Here is a 21,668-nt window from a genome sequence, read left to right on the forward strand (position 1 = left end):
CACAGGCTGCCCAGGGAGGTGGTGGAGTCACCATCACTGGAGGTGTTCAAGAAACGTGTGGACGTGGCACTTTGGGACCTGGTTTAGTGGGCATGGTGGTGTTGGGCTGATGGTTGGACTTGATGATCTTAGAGGTCTTTTCCAACCTTAATGATCTTATTCATAGACTCTGTTCTATTCTATTCACTATGCCCTCCCGTGTGAACTGCCACACCACACTGTGTTCTGTTTGTCCGCTCTGTTGGCAGCGCTTCTGGTTGCTGGCCCTCCCCAGGCTGCTTTTTGTAGGTGGGGTGGTGGCCTGCCATCGCTCTGGCAAGGCCCAGGCCTCATCAGCATCTCCCGCGAAAGCTGCCGGCTCCTGGCGGGTCTCTCCACTGCCCTGGCGTTTCCCTGCCTCAGGAAAAACCCCTCTGTGCCAAGGCTTAGTGAAATTCAACAAGTAATGAAACAGAATAAACATGCAATTAAAGAATAAATCCTTAGAGGTTACTAGTAGTATGTCTTCGGGGATGTTTTAAATGTGTGGGTTTAGACCACACCAATATGCCATACTTAAATAGGATTTGTTATAGCAAGAGTTTAACTGCAATGTGGGCTGGTTGTGTAATCGTACAAGTATAAACTACATTCCCTACATAACCCAAAAATGATTAATGATTCTTCTGTTGCACATAGAGGAAGTATCTCTGATTCTAAATGCATGGGAGCTATAGCTTGCAGGGAAGAACTATGATCTGATAATGCTTTTGTTGGGTCTTAAATGCAAAATTCTGAAGTTTTGGAGAAACTCACTAACTAAAAGAACGTGTGCTTCAGGGTGTTTGGGTGTGGAGCAGAGGGCGTTTGTGTAACAAGAGCATGCTGTTGGGTCCAGCAGCTGAGGTTGTGTTCTTCTTCATGTTCACAGTCTCAGCAACAATGATCTTTCCTTGAATGCTGTTCTCATTTTGGCAAAGGAAGTCATCGCGTGTCAAAATGCTACTGAACTGTGTGTCAGGTATCGATACATGAGAGCTGTTACAAAAGCGAATATGTTGTCTCTTTAAATGCTGACTTTTTAAATGGACATGGTTTTACAGCCTAATTGTTGGCTAATGACAGTCAACAAAAACTAATTTTACCCCTCTCTGTTTTCTGTTTGAAACAGAAACTCTCTTCTATTTTCTGTTGAATTCATCATATTATGGACTTCCTCTTTGTATTTTTTTAATAGGTCATTTTATCCTTGGTCTGTAATTTGATTTACAGGTTGTAATGTTTCTTCCTTTATGACAGTATTTAAACCTGCTTTTAAGCTCTGCAATATATCAACTGGGAAATTCTTTACCAGCTAGCATAAATTTGCTATAAATCAGCTACGTTTACTGAAAAGTTGTGGATTTGAGTAGCTCTATCTCTGTGTTCCTTTAAATCACAGGTTTTGGTGTTTTCATAGGTCCAGGATGACAGAGAAAGGGTAGAATTTTTAAATCCTAACTCTTATGTTGTAAATGTAACAGGCTAAATTAATCCTTGGTGTAACTCAAGGGAAGTCAAATTACATACAGCTTTTTATCACTTGGAATGGACATTCTACTGAATGGAATGGACATTCTACTGAACCTCTTTCCAACAAACTGCTGGTCTCGCAAAACAAAAAAATCTCAGCCCAGTTTTTTAACTGTGTTACTGTCTTGTCTGTACTGCAGCCCCAGTTCAAGATGTGGGCTGTCCTGCTGCCCTCTAGCCACGTGGCTGCTCAGTCGCTTGCCTATGGCAATGTGCTAGCATGGCAGAAGTCAATGCCCTCTTTAGCATCCAGTCAGCAGCTTTGGTCCTTACCGAGCACTCCTGCTAAAGAAATGTCATCCTTCCACCTGTGCCCTAACATTGGCTTGGATCTCATTTTCAGGAAGGATGCCGTGATGATATATTTTTCTGGCCCATCTGGGAAAGGTCCAAGGTGAGAAACTGCGTGTGGGGTTATGCTATATTCAGAGTTATGCTGATTCAAACCGTCAGCTTGGTGTCACTATAAAACACTCCAGCAACAGAACTGGTCGCCTTTGGCCTTGTATCTGGCAGAGCTGGATCCACCTGTGCAAGGAGAAAAGTAACCAAAATAGCTTATCTTTGCATAGACCTACGAGCCAGTTCCACAAAGGCAGCACCTTAGTGCCTGTGTAAGCTTGAAGTGCTGTGTTTCTATTGCAAAACTGCTGAAAAACAGTTGAGAATAAATGAAGGAAAAGACTTTGCTCCTTCTCTGGCTGGCTCCTGTGTTCTCCCTGCTTGTGCTTGCTTTTGAGGGAGGGGTGAATTTGACCTTAGTTAAGAATCTACAAAACAATCTCTTGCTCCCTGATGGGGAACTCACTTTGCCCTGTGTTGGGCAGTCCTCGAGGGACCTCACAATATTTTGCATGCAGGTATAACCTGGCTCAGCCCGGCCCTGAGTTAACTAAAACCTGCTCCTATTCAGGTGCCTGAACAGTCATCTCGTGCTGTTGTAGGCAGCCTGGTGCAGGTGTTTGTCCCTTCCTGTGGTGGCACAATCCCACATGGAGGCAAAACATCTTGCATCATTGGGGCTCAGTCCAGTTGATTCAAATATACAGTGAAATCCCCTGTGGACATCCCCTGTGATGGCTGCTCCCATCTCCTGATGGAGCTCTTCTGGCTCTTGAAAATCACTTAACCTCGTGTGGAATGGTGGGACAGAACACAGACCTCGTGGTTTCTTCCAGAAAGCTTCCAGAAAATACTTACCTGCTCCCAGGTCCTTGTGTTTTATGAAGGCGTATTAAAGGCCAGATATTTTGCTTGTTTGCAGATCTTTGGATTTGAGGTGGGAAGAGGATAAGGAACATGTAACTCCAACTAGATTTGTGAAGTTACGGTAAGAGAAGGCATTGAAATTCCTGCAAAATGCTGCTGGTGAATGTGATTTGCAGATGACAGGTGCTACAGAAGGACAAGAATAGCAGCTGTGTTGGTCCTTAAGGGCAGAGACTATTTCCATATATGAAAAAGTTTGAAATCAACCTGAATCAGTAAATAAAAATAACAGTAGAAATCCCTATCTGGCCAAGCCAGTGGCTTTGTTTCTTGTGTATTGGGCTCTACAGCCCTAGAGAGGCAGAGTTCCCTTGATAATGCCCATCTTGCCGTATGTTCTTATACCAGAGGTATGAGCCATATAGTTTTCTTTCTTGCCTGGGCTCCAGAAAAGAGTAGTGGCTTTCTTGAAACAGGAGAACTCAGGTGTGTTATCTGGGCATGGTGAAGCTGAGAAATGTCCCTCCCTTTTCTCCTCCTCTTTCACAAGAACAATTACATCCATCCCCTTCTCATGGATGGCACTGCCAGGCGGCTCTGACACAAGGCGTTGCACTTGCACAGCACTCTGCTGTCCTTCATCATTCCTTTTGCAGCACCGGCTACAGAGGGACAGAGTAATATGCCCAGGAGTGTGCGGCAGAGCAGAGAGTAAAACCTTCCTCTCTTGGTGCTGCTTGCTGTGTGCCCTCATTTGGAGAGAGACACCAGAAATGCCTGGGCTCCACTATCCCTTCACTGCTCACTAACCCTTCCTTTTCACAGTTTGCAGGATTGCAGCCTGTCTTCCCAACATGCAAAGGAGATCGTTGCCATTCTCCAGAGCTGTCCGCATCTCTCTGAAGTGGAGTGAGTGACTCCTTTCCTTCCTGTCGAGTGGCTGCAGGCAGGTGGTGGGGAGCAGGGGATGTTAGATGTAGAGGGCAGTGAGACATGGGGCCTGACCCCAAAGAGGGGTCCCAGCACTCTGTGTTATGTCTGGTGGGATCCTGGTTAGGGATTTTTGGTGAGGTTCATCAGGAGATGAACACTGAGCAACCTTTGATTCCTGTGACAACTGCAGCCTCTAGCTCCCTGAGACTGTAACCAGAGCTCCCAATTACAGAGCAGACCCTGCTGAGGAAGCAGTGCTGCATGCTGGAGGCATTTTGGAGCCATCCCAGAGGCACAGCTCCTCCAGCAAATCCCCTGAGCCAGTGAAGGGACACAGACTGGTTCTGTGTTGTCCCTTTTGACCTCTTAAGACCATCCAGTTCTGTTGGGAGAAGTGAGAAGAGGAAGGCGAGAGATCTGCTCCGTAACCTACACATTGCAATGAGTATCATCCCAACTTTTCCTTATTTGCCTATATACGACACCATCTGGATTTGTCTGTAAAGCTCTCCTTCTAGCCTGTCTCCTCTGGAAAATGCAGGAATACCTGTTGCAAGACAGTTCAGTCTAGATTATATCTTGAATTTAGCTACACCCCTAACACCAGTTTTCTAGCTCATTGGTTTGAACTGAGGAGCTGGAGACCTTTGCCAGTGTCTTCTTCCTTCCTTTTTTCCTTCCAGCAGGACAGTAAACACTCACTTGGTTTGTTGTTCTGAACTCCCACTTAGGTTTTCTAAAGTAACATGTTTTTGGGGCTGAAGCATGAATCATGTTGCCCTAGGGACAAAACTCTTTGTTAGAAGTTGCTTCATGCAGAGATAAGCAGGGAGGATTGATCTGGGCCAGAACAGAACAGTCCAGGCAAAAAAGCAACTGTAGGAAAGGGAAAGCAAGCAGGTTTTGAGGGCTTTGTTTATACTGTTCAAAATAGTCCCCATTAACTGGAAAATGCCTCAGTTTATCAGGTAACAAGCTTGGCGATGAAGGCTGCAGTTGCCTGCTGGAAAACCTCCCTTGGATATCAATTTCAAAGCAGCTGGAGTAAGTATTGTCTTCTACAAAACCAAATTGCCCTCTTTTTTCTCTTGAGCCTGGCAGGGTCATTGCAGAGATGCTGAGCAGGGATCCAGGAGGCAAAGGCCTCACCCAGACCAGTGCTACAGAAGCAGCTCTGAGCACTCTTAAGGAAGGATGAGACTGTTCAGGCTGAAGTTGGTCACTTGCTCAGAGCATCACGCACAGAAACTGGTCTAAATGCATCTGAAGTGCCCTTTCATTAAAGCTACTTCCTCAGGAGTAGTGGTCCTGTATGTTTTCTACCATGCCACTTCTGAAGTGAAATGGGTTCACACTGATGACCACTTCCACTAGGACAGTCCTGTGTGATTTCAGTGACCTAATTGCTAATTAGGTCACTAATTGCACAATTAGTGAGCTAATTGCCGTTTTTATCTTTCTTAGTCTCAGTCAAAACCGCCTCTCTGTTAATGGCATTTGCAGTCTGTTGAAGTCAGTAAATACCTGCCAGAAGATGATGGAGTTACAAGTCAGGTATGTAGGTCTTGAATAATTTCTGAGGTTAATCCCAATGTACAAGTCTAAGAGTTAGGTTCTGAGATTTTTGTTGAGTCACCTCAGAAGTGAGGTGGGTGGAGAACATGTCCAAAGACAATTACTAACACTGACAATTGGTAATACATTGCAGTAAACCATGTATCCTTTCATGCATGGAGGCAGGTTTAGACTCTTTTCTGCTCTCTGCCCTGGGAAGTTTTGGACAGAGAGTCTTTGTGGAGTATGAGAACTGCTGACACCTCCTGGAGTGGAGCTGGAAGTTCTGTCACAGAATCACAGAATCATTAAGGTTGGAAAAGACCTTTAAGATCATCAAGTCCAACTGTTAACCCAACACCACCATGCTCACTAAACCATGTCCTGAAGTGCCACGTCCTATTACTTTCCCTTGGAAACCCCCTGGAGTTCATGTGTAACAATTTTGTCTGCACTTTCTCTAATGGTTCAGAGAAACTGGGTCATCTGATATTGCATAGTTTGAACCAGCCAGGATTTAAAACTAGTGGAGATCACCTTTTGCTTGCTTTGGGAGTGTTCTAAGTGATTGGTGTCACCAAAGAGTTTTGCAGAGCAAAATCAAGCATTCTTAAAACAAGAAGTCTTGTAAATAACCAAATTGTAACATTGATTGATTCCTTCTCTTCTTCACAGCCTTTGTCATGAGACTGCAGTCCTGAGGTTTGCAGAAGACACAGAGTTTGCTTTCCTTCCTCCTAGGTAGAGTGTGTGTGCGCAAATGGTGTTTTGTCAGCATCTTGTTTAGTTCTTACATCCTGTTTAGGTACCAAGGGTAATACTTCATCTCACAGCAGTTCTTGTCCCCCCTCCCTTCTGAATCTAAATGTAGTACTTTCTCCTGGTTTTCTTAGCCACGTTGGAAGTTGTCCACTGCCTTCTGTAGTGTTTGATTATGTTTTATGTCTTTAGGGGACATTCCAACCCACAACATCCTAAGCAAAGCAGGCTGTTTAGTGACAGCTGTGCTATCTGATAATAGTGAACAGTAAAAAACCAAGTGAACCTCACACCTCCAAAACAAATTCCAAAAAGATTCACAGGTCCCTGCATGTTTAAAACCATCTAGTTGGCTACACTATGCATTCTGGATCATGGTACTCCTAAATCAAAATAAATTTGGAGTTTTATTTTTCCCCTTAGAAAATTATGGGTCAAACCAGCTCAACCCAAATGTTTTGTTTAAGAAGTGGTTTCCTCTTGCTTCTGGAGCTGTAGTTTCATTTATTTATGCCCTTGTTCTCCATGGACTGAGCGCACTGTAATTTTCCACTGCATTTTCCACGGTACACTGGCATCCCACCTCTTAACTGCGGAGGAACAGCAGAGCTATCATGGGATGCAACCCAGTTGTTGTGGCTATGCTTGAAAGAGAGTGACAGCCTGAGACATATGATCTGTGACTCCTTCAAGGCACCAGGTGACATTTCAAACTCAGATATTCTAGGATTTGGATGTTCCATTTATTTATGAATAGTCTTTTTTTTGCAGAGATGTGGACTCTTTCCACAAAACATGTTTAGGCAAAAGCTGAATTCTCTGTCAGACTGTAGCTTAGATGACAAATCTGGCTTTTCCCCTTCTCACCACTTGCCTGCATACTCAAGTTTTTGGTTTATCACTGAAAGAAAGAAGAACTTGCTATTGGCGAGAGATGGGTGTGGGCTAGAGCCAGGGTAGCCCCAGGGACCTACCAAATTGCTAAAGCATAAGTGTTTTACTCTTGTCTGGGTTTGTGCTCACTTAGGGATGAGCCTGTGTTCTCTACTGATGACCAGCAATACGGAGAGGAAAACCAGACACCTACTGCTCCCCAAAAAATAAGGTACCGTGGCACATTTTCATTCTATTTTGTGCATGTCCTATCTCTGGATCCTATAGCTGATGTAACCTGCATCTCCAAGTTTGACTGGTGAATCACAAGAGAGCTGGTAAAGGCCCCTTCAGTCAGTCATTTGTCACTGTGTTCACAGTCCCAGCTTGCAGCACTAGAAGCTCTGTGGTTAGGGTCTGTGGTCTTCTATGGGAGCCAAAATAGATTGTGGGTTGTGTCACAGAACTGACATGGTGGTTGTGTGGTTACTGCATCAGCTCCCATGGGGGAGTTGGAGGAGCTGGTGGTGACAGAGCTTGTGTGTTGGGGGCGGTTCTCTACTGATATTTGGAGAAATGCATCTTAAGCTGGACCTGTGTTCAGATGCGTATCGGATCATGCTCCCACTCCAGCACAGAGCATGCCTGTCTGTTTTGTAGGCTGCAGTAAGGAAGGAGGAAGTTGTACCTAAAGCCTTCTAACCAGAACCTTGGGGACCTGGTTCTTTGTTGTGCCACAAGTTTTCTTTACCTTGTCTCTTTATTCTCTGTTTGCAGACAAGAGCTGAAAGTCCAGATTATCATAATACAGATTATAATTATTATTATTTATTTCATTATTGTCTCCTCATTTATTCTCTGGTTTTCTTAAGGAGTGAAGTTTACAGTCTTTGCAGTTCTGCAGACCTGGACTATTGATTTCTCTTTTCCCCTAGACTGACAGACAGTCATTTTCAAGCCAGTGACCTGGAGAAGCTGTGTGCAGTTCTGAAGAAATGTAGCAGCATCTCCGAGCTGGAGTGAGTCCTTCTTAACTCATACAGTCTTTGTCTGCGGTTCTTTGGGATATTGAGAAAACGCCACTTTTTTCTTCTGCAGCGTTGTATGGAGAACATGGTAGAGTAGTCTTACACAAGGCTTAGCTTTACATGGGCTAATACCCTTTGCCAAGGAGACATGCAGTTCTAGTGCTCTCTTAAGGCAAAGTTTGCAGGATATAAATCTAGAAAGGGGCTGTTTGATCACTTAGCCTGACTTCAGGTATTATGGAAGCTGTAAGAACCTGCTCTGTCATTTTTGCCTTTGGGCCATTTGGGAGCAAAGCTGCAGGGCATGAAGAATCCCACCTAAAATGAAGGTGGCAGCCTGTGTTTTTGCTGGTGATCCCACATACGGTGTGCAAGGACCTTCAGCACCAAAGCACTTTCTGCTGTTAGTGCTGTGTGGGGGGAATCATCCTGTTAGCTAACACCAAGAAGTGAGCAGACCCAGCCCAACGGAAAGGCTAGCCAACACCCCACACACAGCTGGGTTTTGAGGACAGAACAAGGACCAGCACAAGCAGGTAGTCTATGTACCACCACCTGATGGCTAGCTATTCCCTTAGGCCTGGCAGCCTGTGGAAGAGATTTTTAGCCCTTGCTCTTTTTAAGCAATCATGTCCTTTGATCTCACATGGGCCATAGCCCATTGTAATCCTTAGGCTCTGATATCAGAGCCTAATACTAAGCCTGATACCCTTATCCAGGGCTAACCCATGGCTCCTCTGTTAGGCCTGCCCAGGTTGATCGTTTTTCAAAGCTGTGGACTTCTGGTCCCTGGTAACTGCAGCAAAAAGCACTGTCAGTTCAGAGGGGTCACTGGGTGGACACAAGAAAAGGATGAGCCGTGAGTTAGGTTTCTGGCTGTCTTATGTTGGTTAATTCCAGTCTCTGGTTTCCCTGTAGGCTTCAGTTGTCAGTGGAGAGGAGCAGTGCACGTGTTGTTTGGATTAGGGTGCTCGTGTTCTGCTTTCAGAGCTCTTGTTGCAAGAGCTGATTGTGCCTGTTGTTGGTTTTTTTCCTATGAAAATTAAATGCCTCTCTTTAAATCCTAGCCTATCAAATAATTATCTGGGAGACAAGGGACTTCTGCAGCTCTTTCAAGTCCTCCCGGATTTGAAAATGCTAAATTCTCTCAAGTGAGTAGCTCCTGTTTCTCCTTACTTATGGATGGGTTTTTGTGGGAGTATTGGTTGTGGAATCACAGGCCCCATTTGGGAAGGGATTTTCAGGATCAAGTGAAGTTATATTCTGTGTCTCTTGAGGGTAGATCCACTGTGCTATCTGGTCTGTCCCCACCTCTAGTCCAGAACAGATTGACTCCACTTGAAGCTGGATTAAGATCTGTGCCCAAGAGGCTGTGTACTCAGTCTTCCATGAAGGAGACATATGGTCTTGTGTGCAGGTGTGGCACCTGGTTTCTAAAACAGGCTGAAATCTTTAGCAGGCCACTGAATCTTTCCTCTCACGGTTCCTCATCGTGAGGGAGAACAGTCCTTCCTCTCCCGGGGTGGGCACCTTTGGAATATAAATGCTGGGGAGCTCCAACTTCAGCAGTGGCATTTGAATTCAGTCGCCATGGTGGCTTATGTTATCTGGGTATTTTACCTGGCACTCCCATTGCAAATTCACTGTACAGGACTTAAGGCTTAAGGAGTGTAGCATCACTGTGCTTTGTTGAAAGAGATATTTATTGTTCCTCTTTAATTGAACTGTTCTCAAGCCAAGACTGTTCCAGTTACTGACAGTCTTCAGCTTGTCTTCACATCAGTGCAATGAAACACACAGCAGTTACTCATTTGTTTGTTTTTTTCCCACAGCGTCAAGCACATGGCCCAGGGTCACACTAGATACTGTGATAGACCTTACAGACCTGTGCATGATCTTAATTAGTGTGGGTTTTGTACTGCCACAACTGCACTTACAGCCAAAGAGTTGTTTTGTCTTGCATTGGTGTATTGAAATACAAGAGATTCCATTTAACCATAAGAAAAAACTTGTGTGGGGAGAATGGTCCATCCCTAGAACAGGTTGCATAGAGAGACTGTGGATTTTCCATCTTTGGAGATACTAAAAACCCAACTGGACAATGTCCTGAGCAGTCTGGTCTAGTCTAACCCTCCTCTAAGCAGGAGAGTTTGACTAAATCATCTCTAGAGATCCCTTCCAGCCTCCATTATTCTTTGATTCTCTGAACTCTGAAAGTGAGGGACAAATTTAAAAAATACTGGAGTGAGTTGTGTTTGCAGAACTGTATTTGGAAACACAGGCAGAAGGTGGCAAAGAAGCAGTCTCTAAGAGTGTTGGACAAGGATCACTATTACCAGGTGACACTGTGTAAATTGCTAGTAGTTTCACTTGCAGTAGCTGATTTTGTCTCTTCTTCCTGTAGGCTTAATGGCAACCAGATCTCCCTGAACTCTGTGTTTTTCTTAGCTCAGTCCTTATCTACACTGGAATATGTTAAATCAGTGAACCTCAGGTATGACCAGGAGTACTTTTCCTATTTTTTGCTATATAAAACCTCAAGCTGTGGTTTCGGAGGAGTGATACAGGAGCACATATCTTCAAACTCCATCCTGATTATGTTCTTTTCTGCTTACAGCTTAGGACACAGGCAGGTGGTTCATCTAACCTTTTGGGAAAGAATCAGGTAAAATCATACCCACTCATCTGTCTAAGCCTTTCAAACTCCTCCTTATGAAATCTTCAATAGATGGTGATGTGTGAGTCCTTGAGGTGTTGTCACGAATGAGTGGAATGCACCTCATTCAAAAGACAGAAGGAGCAGTATATTTTATTGGGGTAAAATAATAATTTGACAGAGTTCAAGAAATTTGGTGGAATTTAACAAAGTTTAACAGTGGTTTACTAGGGTTCAGCAAGTTTGATGGCAAAGTTCATCTTATTAATTACTATATGGAAGAAACATACAACAGAAAATTGAGTTAGAATTGAGCTAGAATTATTCACACAGGGACCAGAGAGGCAAAGAGTAAGGAAGATCCTCCCATTGAGTCATGAGTTTCAGAGTGGACCCCCTTGCTTTCTAAACTTCTTATGGTGCAGCTTCTTAAACTCCTAGATGCAGCTAGGTCCAATCTTAGTCTCAGACTTGGACAACGATTTATGTCTAATGGAATTATCTATACAAAGTTTATAATTAATACGGAGTAGCTACATGGATTAGTAATGTTTCATTAGTATTAATTCAGCGTGCTGTCAGTCACTTACCAAGGATCTGTTAGTCTCAGGTAGGGGATCACAAACCTTGAGAGGTGTCCCTGCTCAAGGAGAGAGTCACTGGGCATGCAGTCCAGCTGCAGTTTCAGGAGAACTCACATTGGGCTCATCCTGATGGTAATATTTATAGAGTGAAGTAGTTGGCTGCTAGTCAATAGTATAGAGAAGATAGTTGTCTTTGTTTTAGCTCTGGTATCTTGTTCTGTACTTTGGTTATCTTGCATTTTTGGGCTTCAAAACCACCTTTTGAAATATTTTTCTGAGGCACCTTCACTCCCTTGTACATGGGCCAGGAGCTCACAAGTTCACCACAGGGCATGAGTGTTGCTCATGACTAAGGAGCCTGTTGCTCCTTAGTCAGCCTCGCAAAACTATGGCTAGGGATCAAGTGTATCCCAGGTGTGCCATTTGAAGAGCCATTCGGCTCCAAACTCCAGTCAGAGTGGTGGAAGCAGGGTGAGCTGTGTCTGATGGATAGATTGACAGCAGCTTGAGGGTATGGAGCAGACAGCAGTATCCAACTGCTGATTGGGGCTGCAGGTGTCTCCCTCCTGGACCAGGGCAGAGCAAATGACCAAAGTTCTGCATGGATGCAGAACACTCTGGTGGCTGGAAGAGGGATGATAAGACCCTTTTTCTTCTGGGGATGACGGGAACCTAATTCTGGCAGGTGATGAGAAAAGGCAGACTGGAGTGTGAGGCCGCTGCCACCACCTCACCCTCTTCCGCAGCTGCAGCGTGGGAAGTCAGGTACACGGGGGCAATATCAGCACAACTCATGGGGTAAACCGTTCTTTCCCCAGGGTCGGAAGTACCAGCCGATGGAGAAGTAGTTTCCTGGTGCATCCCAAGCACAAAGCAAAAGGACGGTGCTTTCGGTATGGCAGCCCCAGCTTCCTTTTGCCACCCAGGAGTGTAGGGAGAGCTGGCAATGGGGGTCTGTGTCTGTAGCGTAATGTGTGGAACCAGCTGTGTCTCCTCAGAGAGATGTCTTGTGCCCAGCCTGCCTTCGGGGGCAGACTCAGTTCTCTTGGAAAGCAGATGTTTCTTTCCTCTGCTTGTATCCTGTCATGACTGATTCCACATGAGACACCTCTGGAAAAGGTGCATCTTTAATATATCTCTCTTCCATCCTCTTCACTGCTGAAACTGGTCAGGGAGGCCAGTCCCCAAAATAACACTTGGTTACACAAGGGAGAAGGTCTTGGCTGGTGTAATTTGGCAAAGCCTTAAAGAGATTGGGCCAGCTGGCATCAACCCAGGCCAACAACTATGTGTACTTTGTGGTCACTGGAGGGACACAGTGATAAGCCAGAGGTGGCTGGGTGGATCATACACCCTCTAGGGATAGACTTGGGGTGTGCCCTGCTACAGGCATATATGGAAAAATAAATAGTGCATCTTTTGCTTGGCTAGGCTCGAGGGGATTGCCTTGCTTTCCTGCAGAGGAAGCTTCTACTCATAAATAATGAGATACAAATGTGGCTGGCTACTACATTCATCCCATGGAGACCTGCCAGTTTGTCACCCAGGAAGGTTTCTGTGATTTCTTTCTTGGAGAAGGACATAGGAGGCACCATTCCCAGCCTTGCTCTGGGAGAGCTGAGACAGTGCTGACCAGGGAAAGACGCTGTCCAGTCTCCTGAGAAAATTTAAATACCAGTGATGTGGCTCTGGGAGGCAACACCCAAAGTGACATGGTATTTTGGTGGACTGGCTCTCTTGAATCAGCTCAGAGCTGGTGCAATCAACTGGTTGTCACAGGTTCTGACTTCACAGTCCTAGCTTGTGCATAGCAAAATATATGTAGTGGAAGCGAGAGGGTTGCTATGGGCCTTGTCCTAGGATGTGGGGCTCTGGGATATGAAGGGAGTGTTGCCATACCATAGTCATGGGAAATGTTTAACTCCTGAGTTGCTTTGTTTGCTTCAGTCTCAGGGACTGCAGAGTGGGTCCAGAGGATGTGACCAGGCTGTGCCAGATACTGGCTCAATGTCCCCAGCTGACAGAAATTGAGTAAGTGTTGTGCACTCGGCAACCCTGCCTGTCTGTCTGTCTCTCAACCCGCAGATACAGTCGGTGTACAGGTTAGCAGCTGGTGTAAATCGGCTCTCCTCTCACCACAGCCTCCTAGAAATCCCTGCAAAACTTCACCCAGATGCTTAGATAAACCCAAACCTTCTGCTGCCCTCTCTGTTTCAAACAGAGTTTGGCCTCTCCTAAGTCTACCTTGTCTGTGTGTAAACACTCCAGAACACGTATGTGTTCTCGTAGTCTTCCTCAGTCTTGTGACAACACAAGTGTTGTCGTCTATACCTCGAGACCCTGGCTTGCAGTACAGTCAGAGCAAGAGCACCTGGACCACTAAGCCATGAACCGAACTCCTGAAGAGCTGGTGACTCCAAGCAGGAGCTGGGCACCAAGAAAACTGGAAGAATACTGGTCAGAACAAAAGCTGAGTAATAACAAATCAAAATAACATAACAGCCAAATTGCATGCACAGAATACATCAGTAGCATCATTTTAATAAATTTACAGTAATAGAAAAGTAAGACTTTTAAAACTGGAATGTTAATTGGCTAGAGGATGTAGAGAAACACAGAGATCAGCCTCTAAGGACTAAATCTTGCCCAGCTTTCAGAGCATTTCTGAACATGTGCCTTTTCAGAATTTGCCCATAACACCCCCATGCAAACCTGTGTGTGCATGTCCATGTAGGTTTTGTAGAAATACTTACAGATTGTCCCATTTTCTCTTGGAATTTGTTTCCTTCCATGTCTTACAGTCTGTCTGGAAATTCATTGAATGACCAGAGCACTGAGAGATTACTGAGCTTCCTGCCATACCTCTGTCACCTGACACTACTGAGGTAATGTTTGGGGTCCCTGCTTTAATTGCTGCCATGAAACATTGGTTTGGAAAGTGCTAATACCACAGCATATCTTAGGAGCATTAATCAGTAATTGTAGATTAACAAGCTAGGCAAAGAAAATGCAGAAACTCTTTCACACCCATTCCTGTCTTGTTTCTAGAACCAAAGAAAGACTGAACCTCTTTTCTTTAATGATATATAGAGGTGAAAAAAAAGGACGTGAGAAATACCCTAGGCACAGCATCCCAGATAGTCCTCACTTAGCTGGTCCCATGACTTCCAACAAATCTTACAGAGGTAGGACTTGTTGGTTGACACATGGTGACAGCACACCGTTTGTGTGGTCAGCATCTCGCAGCTCTTCCCCTGCAAGGATCTGGCATCCTGCCACGCTTGACAGCAAAAGTGTTTCCTGGCAGCATACCAGACATTTAGGCTGGGAATTTAGGCTAGAGAGGTGCTGTCAGGGCCTAGGGCACTCCCACCATTTGGACAAAAAGCCCAGAAGGAGCTTAGCCATATTTTACAAGGTGTTGTAGCGTGGAGGAGCTACAATGTCTCACTCAGGCGATTGCTTCCTAGTCCAGTAGCCCTGAAGAGTTGTTGTTCAGTGTAAACCCTTGGTCTGTACTCCTTTTTACTCAAAGGAGATTAAAGGAGACTCTCCTTTAGTTAAAGGAATGCTGGGTGCCGGTGATCAAAACTTTAGATCCTTGCTTACTGGTCTTTAGACAAATGGGGTGGATCCAGCCTTTTGCATCGCAAAGTAAACAATTGGAAAATTGGGCTGTGTTTGTCGGAACCTATTCTTGGGAACTGATTTTGTCGTTCTTTCTTTTCCCTCCTTTTCAGTATTAGGAATAACACATTTTCCCCGCGTTGCATGGTCTTACTCATGAACTCCATCAACCTCTGTGAGCGGATCAGGACGGTAGAAGTCCGGTAAGACACTCAGAATGTTTGGAACCCAGCAGCTCAGCTTTAAAGGGACAAGAAAGCTTGTTGTCTTCAAAGAGCACTGCTGAAGGACTGTCTTTTATGTTTGCATTAGGTCAAGTGAAAATGCATTTTTGCATTTAGGAGCAAGCATGCGAAGGCAAAAGACATCCTGCAGGTACTGGCATACAACACTTAATTATAATTCACTTGTTTTGATTAGGTTTGACACACTAGTGGAAAAAAACCCAAAACATGCTAGCCACATCTGTTGTATGAAGAACTCATGGGCTGGTAGTCTTGGAGCTTGGGCGAGTAGCTGAAGTTTTGGGGCTCAATTCAGCTGCCTAAGTGCAACTCGGTACCATTTAGATGCATTGGGATGGTAGAGGCCCGTGCCTTTCTTGAGTGGCCACTGGACTAATCATCTTGAGTGGCACCAAATTCTGCTGCACAAGCAACTGAATTGAGCCCTAGCCACCGCATTTTCCAAATGTGTGCCTCAGATTCTGGGTGATAATCTCCGTAAGAGCATCAGTGTGATGTGTATGTGATACGTGTCTGCAAACTTTGGGACTGATGATTGCTGGGTGCCCCTGTGAAGAAGACTGTAACATGTCTCCAGTTAGGCACCGAGGAGATGGCAAAAAATGTGAAAAGATCTGTTTCCCACCTATAACATGAGGTTTGTCATTACTAACTTCAGGGAGCGTTATGAGAAGTATCAAACGTTGGCACAGCTAAGGGCGTTCATCTTGGTGATGTTGCACGGAGACTGGTGTAAAAACGCAACTGGTGATGGGCAGTGCTCACTGCTCAGGCTGAGCCTGGTTGCTGGCCATGCTTTAACTCTCTTGCTGTCTCATGCAGACTGACGGACTGTTCCATCGGTCAAGGGCAGATAGATGAGCTCTGCAGAGCCCTGGAGCAGTGTGGATGGCTGGCAGAAGTGGAGTAAGTGGGGCTTGTGTTGTTACCATGACCTTGAACAGGAGTCGCTGAGAGAGAGCTGGGTTGGTGTGGTTCAGCATTGCGTGGGGTTTGACAGCCTGTCTGTGTGTATATGTGTGCTCGTTCAAACTATTTAGAAACAAAATTGATTAGTAATGATACAAGTCCTTTATATATACATTTTAAGAGGGCTTGAGCTGGTAGGACAACTTCCTTGGGATTTTCACTCTGTGGCTATTTTGAGGCATTTGTTGCTTTATCTGAGCTCTGCTCTGAGCTTGTGTTCAGAGCTCTTCACATGAGCTTGCTCTGGAGCTTATGCATGAGGTAGTTTTGTGGGGCAGCAGTTTCTTTTAGACAGACCTTTAATGGCTGAGCTGGGATTTGAGTCCAGGAATTTTGGCTTTTTCCTTCAAAGCTTCTCAGAAGAGCATTGCTGCTTAAAAGGCTGAATTTTGCTTGTCCACCTTGTTCTTCTGCCTTTCAGTCTCTCCAGGAATCAGCTGGGAGATGAAGGCCTACGGTGCCTCTTGGATCACTTGCATCGAGCGCCCATTACGTGTTGCCTCAAGTAAGAAAATGTACTGTGAAATCTGAGGTGCCCTAGCAGAAAGGTGTTCACGCAATCCCTCCTGAAGCTGGTTGTCATGCTTCTTGCCCACTCCTGCCTTAGGAGGCAAGGTCTGAGTGAGTCATGAGCACAACTCAAGACCTCCAGGCCAGGGTAACTCAGGGTCTGGTCCAAAACCTGTGAAGTAAGTAAAAGTCTTTCTGTTAGCATCAGCAGGAGATAACAAGGCCCAGAGTGGGGTAGTGTAACAGAAGTTGATCCAGTCCCCCGAGTTTTCAGTTCATTACTTTTCTGTGTACATTGTCATCTTTGAATAACTCAAGGCACATAGGCGCTGTGAGCTTAGCTGTGCCCTACACCAGCCTCTACCCTTCCCTTTCTGGTGGGGAAGCAACTGCTCTGGCAGTCAGCTGCCTCTGGAGTGCAAGAAGCAAGCTGGAAGTTGGCTGTGTCACCCAAGTCATCAGTGCTGGGTCTTGGAGGTGTTCGGTACATTTAGCACAGCCGAAGGGGCCCAGCACCCAATGAACTGCCTTTGGTGCCTACTTGAATTTCACCTCTGTGGCTGAGGAGCCTGGGGACAAGCCTGATACCACCTGAAAAACCTTCCTTCTCTTCTGTGCAGCCTCAGCCATAACAGGATTTCTCAGGATGGAGTTCTGCATCTCATAAATACCATCATCGCATCTGGAAATACCACTGAAGTTCAAGTCAGGTGCATGTTTCTCCTCACTAATTTCTGATTCTTCCCTGAATGTTTTCCTCTTAATTATCGTGAAGTTTGTTGTCTTCAGCTAATAATGATGAGGGCTGAGTTTTCAACTACCTTTATGTATAAGTGCATGCAAAGCTCTTGTTTATGTCCGTTTCTACTGGCCAAACATAGCTGCCAAGAGGAAGCTAGCAGAACCGTTATTCCACAGGGCCAAGTCATTTTTGTGTGTAAAGACACGAGTATTCAGCTGTACTAATTGTTGTCTTGTATGTGTTCTGTAAACGAACCTCTTCAGGGCAGGAGTCGGCATTTGCTCTCTAAAAATGTGGTCCCTAATTCACTTCAGTTGTTGAGATTTCAGAGTGAGTCTGTTGAAAACAATTTCCAGTGTTCTTTACTTGGCTTTGTGTCTTTATCTCCTTTCCTCTCTGGCAAAAATAGCCCATAGGCTTGTTGCACTGGCATGAACTGCTTTTTCTGACGGAGCGAAGCCGCAAGGCTGGGCCATGCTGCAGCTCTGCCCTTGTCAATGTTTATGTTCACATAGAGGAGTTGGTCTGTTGTGAACCAGATTTAACCAGGGTCACTTCCATTCATTCCTGCAGTTAAATGTGGGTGCTGAATCTTTTGGCTGGGCTATCTTAATGCAGATCAGTCTCCTGTTTTAGCTCTCCCCAGAGCTTGGCAGAGAGTGCAGGGACAGGAGGAGGCAGACAGAAGCAGGGCAGATCAGGATTGTTTCTCCAACCACCAGTGCTGCTGTATGCCAGTTTAGCATTAACGAAACCTTATTGAAGCATTTCCCTGGCGTGGTTTGTTGTAGGGAGAGGTGAGCTGGGCTCACTGCTGCACTGTCACTGCTGCACTGTGTTGCTTTGTGTAGTTTGATGTATTGTTAAATTCTGACCACTTGGAAAAATAGTCATTTTGCCTCCAAATCTTACACTTGCATATCTTCTCCATGCAGTTTGTGCTCCAAAGCAACTTTAATCATCAAGTTGTCAAGCAGAGACGACCTGGGAAAGATTTTGAGGTAATGGTACAGCTATTTTTGGTGATTTCTGTGACAAAGGTGGTGTCCTTTTTCTAGGGACAAGGCAAACAAAACCTCCTGTACCTTCTAGCTCCTGGCATGGTGATATTTTACACTAATAGATTGTAAGTCTCCTTTCATTCACTTTCTAAGAGTGTTCTCATGTCACAGAGAATCCCACATCCCTTTCTCTTACAGACCATTCCACAGTCTTTTTTGGAAGCCCTGCAAGGCATTCAAGGTTTTGGTGCCATCTTTCTTTCTCTGTGAGGAAAGGTTGTGATGCCTGAGATTTCTGGATCAGAAAGTCTGAACTGTTTCTAAGGAGCTAAGACTGTTCTCTTTGGCATCCTTTCAGACTCGCAGAGTGCAAGTTCCAGCCAGAGCACTTGGAAAAGTTGTGCTTGCTCCTGGAAGAGTGCACTGGTCTGACAGAGTACACGTGAGTTAATAGCTGCTTGGACCCATTTGGCTGGGCGCATTTGTAAGCCATTCATTACAATGACCTTTGGTTCTAGATCCTCGAATAACAACGTGACAGTCCAAGCTGCAGAGAGACTTTTGCATTCACTGAGGAAAAATCTGGGTCCTCTGAAAATCAGGTACTGTGTCGCTGTGCTGTTTTAGGTACCGATCTGAGACTGGTCTGATCATCCAAGATCTCCTTTCATCAAAACCAAAAGCGAACTATGCTTCTTCCAAAGATAGGTAGCATTGGCCTGAGAAATTCCCATGGATGACTCTATGTTACTGGTATTTTTGCTTTATCTCCTTGATTCCTACTAAGCATCATGTAAAGCTGTGGTCATAAACTGTCTCTACCTGCCTTACGAAGAAGGTTGCTAACTCTGGTGAACACATTCCTACTGTGTCATTAACTAGGTCTCGCCAGAGCAGTGCCCAGGTTCACCTGGGTAACAAATTCTTCACTTCCCCCAAAATGTGTTGCATTAGAGCACAAGGACCAGGCTCCCTCTCTTTGCTGTCAGTGGCAGGCAGGCAGGAGGGAAGTTGATATTTGTGTCCTCTGCAGGGAAGCTGGGCTGCTTCTCTGTTTGCTCCCACTTTGCACCCTGTTTCCAATGTAGACATTAGTCTTATGAGCAAAGCAGCCTTTCCATCTATATCAGCATGCTGAGCACTCAGCTGACAGAGGCAGAGACGGATGCATGCATGTGAATAAAGCCCAGCTGCCTTTATTCTGCCTTGCAGCATAGAAGAGCCATGGGTATGTAAAGAAAGTGTCACAAACCTTCTTGAGCTGGCTGTCCAGGCCTGTGGAAACATTACTGAGATCATGTAAGTAGCTCCTGAAATTCTGGTATCTTTTAGATATTTTCTTCTAGCCTGATACTTTTAAGGTAAATGGGATTGAAGTCAGCCCTTTAACTTGCTCTTTTGTTCTCTCTTCTCTGTCTCCAGTGCATGTGTAAGCCATTAGCCAACTTGAAGTGAGTTTGACCCAAATGTCTGGCAGGTAGAAGTGCTTAGAAGGTTTGTGGTCACACACCTTAGAAGATTTAGTGGAAAGGAGACCCTCCTCCTGGTCTCCCTTGGGAGAAAGGGTGCCTGTCTTAGGCACAGAGAATTCGTACAGGAGAGGAGTGTTCTTCTCATCTCAGAAAAAGCTTCTGACTGAACTTGTGCTGTACTACACACTGGAGAATCCACTCACAGGACAAGGGCGTAGGAAGCAAGCCCTGTTGCCCCTGGTTGGGCTCATTTAGAATTAGAGCCTGGGTTTGGAACTAGTTTGCAAACCTCTTCAAAGATGGGTGGTTAGCATTCACACACCAGTATAGTCCTGTCCCATCCAGTCCTCCTGATTTTTCTTCTGGAAAATAGCATTTGCTCCCTCAAGAGTTCACAGACTTACGATGTTCTCTAATCTCTACCTTTCCAGGATATGTAAAGACAAAACCCTCTTCCAATTAGGCGTAAGGTTCCCCCACTGTCTGGAGAAGGCGGAATCAGTCGTTAGCAGGTGAGAAAGTGGGTATTTATCATTATTTTCTGCTTGTTCTGAAACTCACCATGGAATGAAAAATACCTTCATAGTGTCTGAAGCTCTGGTCTCCGTGGGTTCAGTGTCAGAGTCCCTCTGTGCCACGCATGCAGAAGGAACTTTATTCACGTGCATGTGTCTCTCAGGCCACCCTCCTTCAGGCCCATACTGGACCTGCATGAGGTAAAAAAGATCTACCTGCCTTCCCTGCAGGACCAGGAGCATTCACAAGAAACGAGCACTTTGAAGACTCTTAAGACGTGCTGGCTTCTGCATGAACATGTAGGGAGAGAACAGCATTAGTGTCTTTTTCCCTTTGTGTAGCTGAAGAAGGCGGCAGCTGTCTTCTCCTGCAGTTGGGGAAGGGCTGCGTTTCCCTACACTGGACTGTGGTGTAGACAGAACATAGCAGGAGAGTCCAGGGAGGGTACTTGCAAAGCTCTGATCTGTTCCTAAGCCTGCTCCTAAGGGGCACCAGACACTGCAGTGTACATCCGTTGATCATCACTGACGGTTGCGTTGTGTGTTTGTATCCTGCAGATTGAATCTGTACAAGCCAGAAATGAAGCATGCTTGCTTCTACCAAAGGGTTCGTGAAAAATGTGCTCAGCTTCAGGAATTGAGGTGAGTTGCCCAGATAACCTGTACTCTCTTACCATGGCTGGGAGCTCCCATGGGACCTTGCCAAGTGTCAATGTCATGACACTTCTTGAATGTCCCAGCACCAGCGTGCTTTAGTTGTGGGCTTGGGACACACCTTTTGTCATCAATGGACATAGCCCAGATCTGTTGTTCTGTTCTTGCAGATGGTCTCATGTTGAGCTCCACAGTGATGAAGCAGAAATGCTAGTCAGGATTTTGCTACCTCTTCCAGAGCTGAAGAAGTTTGGGTAGGTCCCCAGATGCAGTCTTTTCCACATCTTTATTTTTTGCTCAACCCTGTGCCCCACGCTGATTCTCTCTGAAACACTGTTCAATATAGCCATGAGCTCTGTGATCTCCCCTCAGCCATGTCTAGGTTGCAAACTGAACAGCTCTCTGCAGGTCATGCTAAAGGTGGTTACAGGGGCACCATGTGCATGTCTCGAGGTTTCTTCCTCTCCTCTTTTTTAGAATCATAGAATAGAATCACAGAGTCATTCAGGTTGGAAAAAACCTCTAAGATCATCAAATCCAACCATCAGCCCAACACCACCATGCCCACTAAACCATGTCCCAAAGTGCCACGTCTACATGTTTTTTGAACACTTCCAGTGATGGTGACTCCACCACCTCCCTGGGCAGCCTGTGCTGATGTTTGACCACTCTCTCCATAAAGAAATTTTTCCTACTATCCAGCCTAAACCTCCCCTGGTGCAAATCGAGGCTGTTTCCTCTCGGCCGCTCGCTGGTTACTTGGGAGAAGAGACCAACACCCACCTC

At 45.4% G+C, this 21,668-nt stretch overlaps 1 protein-coding gene across 1 annotated transcript in view; it reads left to right on the forward strand.

The window, feature by feature from the left end:
- Window positions 1-910: 910 nt before the first annotated feature.
- The window catches only part of LOC104621989 (protein NLRC5-like), a gene marked incomplete at both ends in the record, with an annotated part of 31,106 nt that continues 10,348 nt past the window's right edge, over window positions 911-21,668 (forward strand). The window contains 27 exons of the mRNA XM_010288628.1: window positions 911-1,000; window positions 1,895-1,945; window positions 2,816-2,881; window positions 3,586-3,669; window positions 4,654-4,737; window positions 5,158-5,247; window positions 5,923-5,988; window positions 7,034-7,111; window positions 7,815-7,898; window positions 8,975-9,058; window positions 10,312-10,401; window positions 10,525-10,572; window positions 11,966-12,040; window positions 13,095-13,178; window positions 13,949-14,032; window positions 14,888-14,977; window positions 15,087-15,149; window positions 15,842-15,925; window positions 16,410-16,493; window positions 17,119-17,208; window positions 18,176-18,241; window positions 18,600-18,683; window positions 18,760-18,843; window positions 19,454-19,540; window positions 20,145-20,225; window positions 20,787-20,870; window positions 21,053-21,136. Of these exons, the coding sequence (XP_010286930.1) occupies window positions 911-1,000; window positions 1,895-1,945; window positions 2,816-2,881; window positions 3,586-3,669; window positions 4,654-4,737; window positions 5,158-5,247; window positions 5,923-5,988; window positions 7,034-7,111; window positions 7,815-7,898; window positions 8,975-9,058; window positions 10,312-10,401; window positions 10,525-10,572; window positions 11,966-12,040; window positions 13,095-13,178; window positions 13,949-14,032; window positions 14,888-14,977; window positions 15,087-15,149; window positions 15,842-15,925; window positions 16,410-16,493; window positions 17,119-17,208; window positions 18,176-18,241; window positions 18,600-18,683; window positions 18,760-18,843; window positions 19,454-19,540; window positions 20,145-20,225; window positions 20,787-20,870; window positions 21,053-21,136 (2,139 nt within the window). The remainder of the gene's footprint in view (window positions 1,001-1,894; window positions 1,946-2,815; window positions 2,882-3,585; window positions 3,670-4,653; window positions 4,738-5,157; window positions 5,248-5,922; window positions 5,989-7,033; window positions 7,112-7,814; window positions 7,899-8,974; window positions 9,059-10,311; window positions 10,402-10,524; window positions 10,573-11,965; window positions 12,041-13,094; window positions 13,179-13,948; window positions 14,033-14,887; window positions 14,978-15,086; window positions 15,150-15,841; window positions 15,926-16,409; window positions 16,494-17,118; window positions 17,209-18,175; window positions 18,242-18,599; window positions 18,684-18,759; window positions 18,844-19,453; window positions 19,541-20,144; window positions 20,226-20,786; window positions 20,871-21,052; window positions 21,137-21,668) is intronic.

The sequence above is a fragment of the Phaethon lepturus genome, unplaced genomic scaffold (genome assembly GCF_000687285.1).
Source record: "Phaethon lepturus isolate BGI_N335 unplaced genomic scaffold, ASM68728v1 scaffold14496, whole genome shotgun sequence".
NCBI classification, from domain to species: domain Eukaryota; kingdom Metazoa; phylum Chordata; class Aves; order Phaethontiformes; family Phaethontidae; genus Phaethon; species Phaethon lepturus.